General features: G+C 44.3%; 2 protein-coding genes across 3 annotated transcripts in view; both read left to right on the top strand.

Annotated features, from left to right (window-relative positions):
- Positions 1 to 2,500, top strand: part of LOC132097344 (uncharacterized) — a 404,710-nt gene that overhangs the window by 339,777 nt on the left and 62,433 nt on the right. The window lies entirely within an intron of this gene.
- fgd (faciogenital dysplasia) overlaps positions 1 to 2,500 on the top strand; it is a 48,266-nt gene that overhangs the window by 17,520 nt on the left and 28,246 nt on the right. For both annotated transcript variants that reach the window (XM_059502970.1, XM_059502967.1), the window contains exons 3-4: positions 249 to 348; positions 1,278 to 1,839. In XM_059502970.1, the coding sequence (XP_059358953.1) occupies positions 249 to 348; positions 1,278 to 1,839 (662 nt within the window). The remainder of the gene's footprint in view (positions 1 to 248; positions 349 to 1,277; positions 1,840 to 2,500) is intronic.

Here is a 2,500-nt window from a genome sequence, read left to right as displayed (position 1 = left end):
TGTGTGTGTGTGTTTGTATCTCGCCGTGTAACCGCAGCACTTTTCGCACGCTCATCTCTACTTCCTGTTCTCGGTTCAGGAAGCCGGCAGTTTCTCAGACAGCTGAAGTCTCTCCATCACTCTTAGCTGGTTTTCTTTGCATGCGCAGCTGGATCAGGAGGATGAATCTCTGGGCTGCGAGCGGAGGATGAGGAACAGACTGAGCTGATCTGAGTGTCTCTCTCTCTCTCTCTCTCTCTCTCTGTCAGTGCCTCCCAAACCTGTGCACCTGTGTCCTGTCCCTCCAGCGCCCCGCCGGCCCCTGCCCAGTCCTCCTCCGAGAGCCAGAGTCCCGTCTGCTGGGCCCAGGTGAGAGCTGAGCATCGTACATACTGTGTGAGCTGTAGGACTCGGTTTGTTGATAGCACTTAACCATGTTAGTTCACATTCAAATAACAGAAGATTTGTGAGTCATTCTCAGTTGACGTTAGTTAATGCATTAAGTAATGATTGTTCTTTATCTGTAAGACATGGTGTCTTAAGAGCTAGTTCGACCAAGAGTTTTAAACTTTAACATTAAAAGGTTATGACTAATCTTGAAAAAAGAAAAAAATAGATGGCTAACTAAAGTTTACGCAGTTGGTATTAAGACGCATTTTGGTTGATCTGTGTGCAAAGATGATGATGATCTTTTCCAGAGGTGTTAAAATGCATTGATGCTTTGTTTTTGTAGTCTTGATGCTTTTGTGGCTGTTTGAACACATTCGACCACATAAGACGCCCGCTTGCCATCCGCTGACCTCATACATGAGCATTATGGGATATGTTGTCCCAGAAACACAGATTATCACTGACTGTCATTGAAATTTTACTAGTATGCTTTCCATTCGCTTGCTTTCCCTCTGACTCACAACCAGCGAAATGGCTATATTTATTGGTGTTCGTTCTCCTTTCTCATGATGACGGAAGCCAAACCAGATGCATTTAAAATGTGTGTTAGTGTTGGGTGTGAACTGCTCGACTGTCACTGAAAACACATCTTAGTTTCACAAACCAGGCTTAAGGCTAGTCCCAGACTAAAACGCATGTTTCATCAATCTCAACTAAGAATAACTTGCACTGACAGATCTTAAATTATGTCAGTACCATTGTTGTTTCTCAAGATGCTGCTGAACTAACACCTACACTCTTAAAAATAAAGGTTCTTCACGATGCCATAGAAGATCCTTTTTTCTCTAACATCTGAAGCCACTTATTTCTCACGTTTTTAGACCATTATTGCGCCTTTATCTTGTAAGGTTTCCGATTCTGGGCCTCCAGCGCAGGAGCGAGCTCCATTGGGGAGCCAACATGGATTCTCCAGCCTCTCGAGAAGCCAGCGATCATCCTCAGCTCAGCGCCGCAGAAGATGATGCACTCTCGTTTAAAGCCTGTGAGATCTCTGAGCTTTTGAGATTGTCCAGCTTGAACTCCTTCCAGACGGACTCTGCCAGCGACGCGGAGATTACAGAGGAGCTTCAGAAAGAGCATCAGAAACATTGCAGCGCTGGTCTGGAGAGTAATCGCAGTGACTCGGACGGAGGGCGTCACGAGGGGAGCCGTAAACACACAGACGGCGAGGAGGAAAGGTCACAGGGTCACGAGGGGACGGAGGCCAGCGGAAAGATCCCCAACCGGGACAGCGGCATCGACAGCCCGTCCTGCGGAGCGGAGGCAGAGGGCTTCTCCAGCGAGGACCGCATCGAGGAGGAGGACAGGAGCACGGGCCTGGCCACAGAGACCCCCGCCGGACACAAGAGGGACTCCACACAGGACGAGGACAGCGACCTGGACGAGGACCCCGAGAGCCTGGAGATCAAGGTGAGAGCGTCTGAAAGAGACATCCACCCAAACTAGTCATGGTTTCACTGCTTATAATGGGACTTGTGTTGGTTTGACTGGAAACTGTAATGGTCCTGTGGGTCTCTACTGGGAACTGGTCACCTTCTATTGGTGGCTTGTTAAAACCAATGAATCCTGATGGAATATGTCCCAAAACACACTTCAGAAAACCATGTTTTTATGCTGTCAAATGATTAATCGTGATTAATCACAACCAAAATAAATGTTTTTTTTTTTTTTTTTTTTAATAATATAGGCCTATGTGTGTGTACTGTGTATGGTTTTATGTTTATATATTAAATATATTTTTGTATAAAATATAAGAATATAAATATATAAATACATTTTCAAAATATATACTTTATGAGTGTGTATTTATATATAGATAATAAATCTACACAGTACACACACACATACTGTGTAACCAAGAACTTTTACTTTGGGTGTGATTAATCGGGATGAATGGTTTGACAGCAGTAGTTTTAATGGTTAAAGGTTGAGGGTTTGTAATGGATATCATTAGAGTTTTCTGATCTTCTATTGTTGTTTTCCTCACTCACACTGAGTTTGGTGTTAGCATCATAGGACCAAACCAAGCCAGTCCATTTGCTCAGTCAAACTTTTAAATTCATTTAGCATT

Source organism: Carassius carassius, chromosome 21 (genome assembly GCF_963082965.1).
Source record: "Carassius carassius chromosome 21, fCarCar2.1, whole genome shotgun sequence".
NCBI lineage: Eukaryota > Metazoa > Chordata > Actinopteri > Cypriniformes > Cyprinidae > Carassius > Carassius carassius.
The sequence above is the reverse complement of the archived record's forward strand: the minus strand, read 5'-3'. Positions and strand labels throughout refer to the sequence as shown.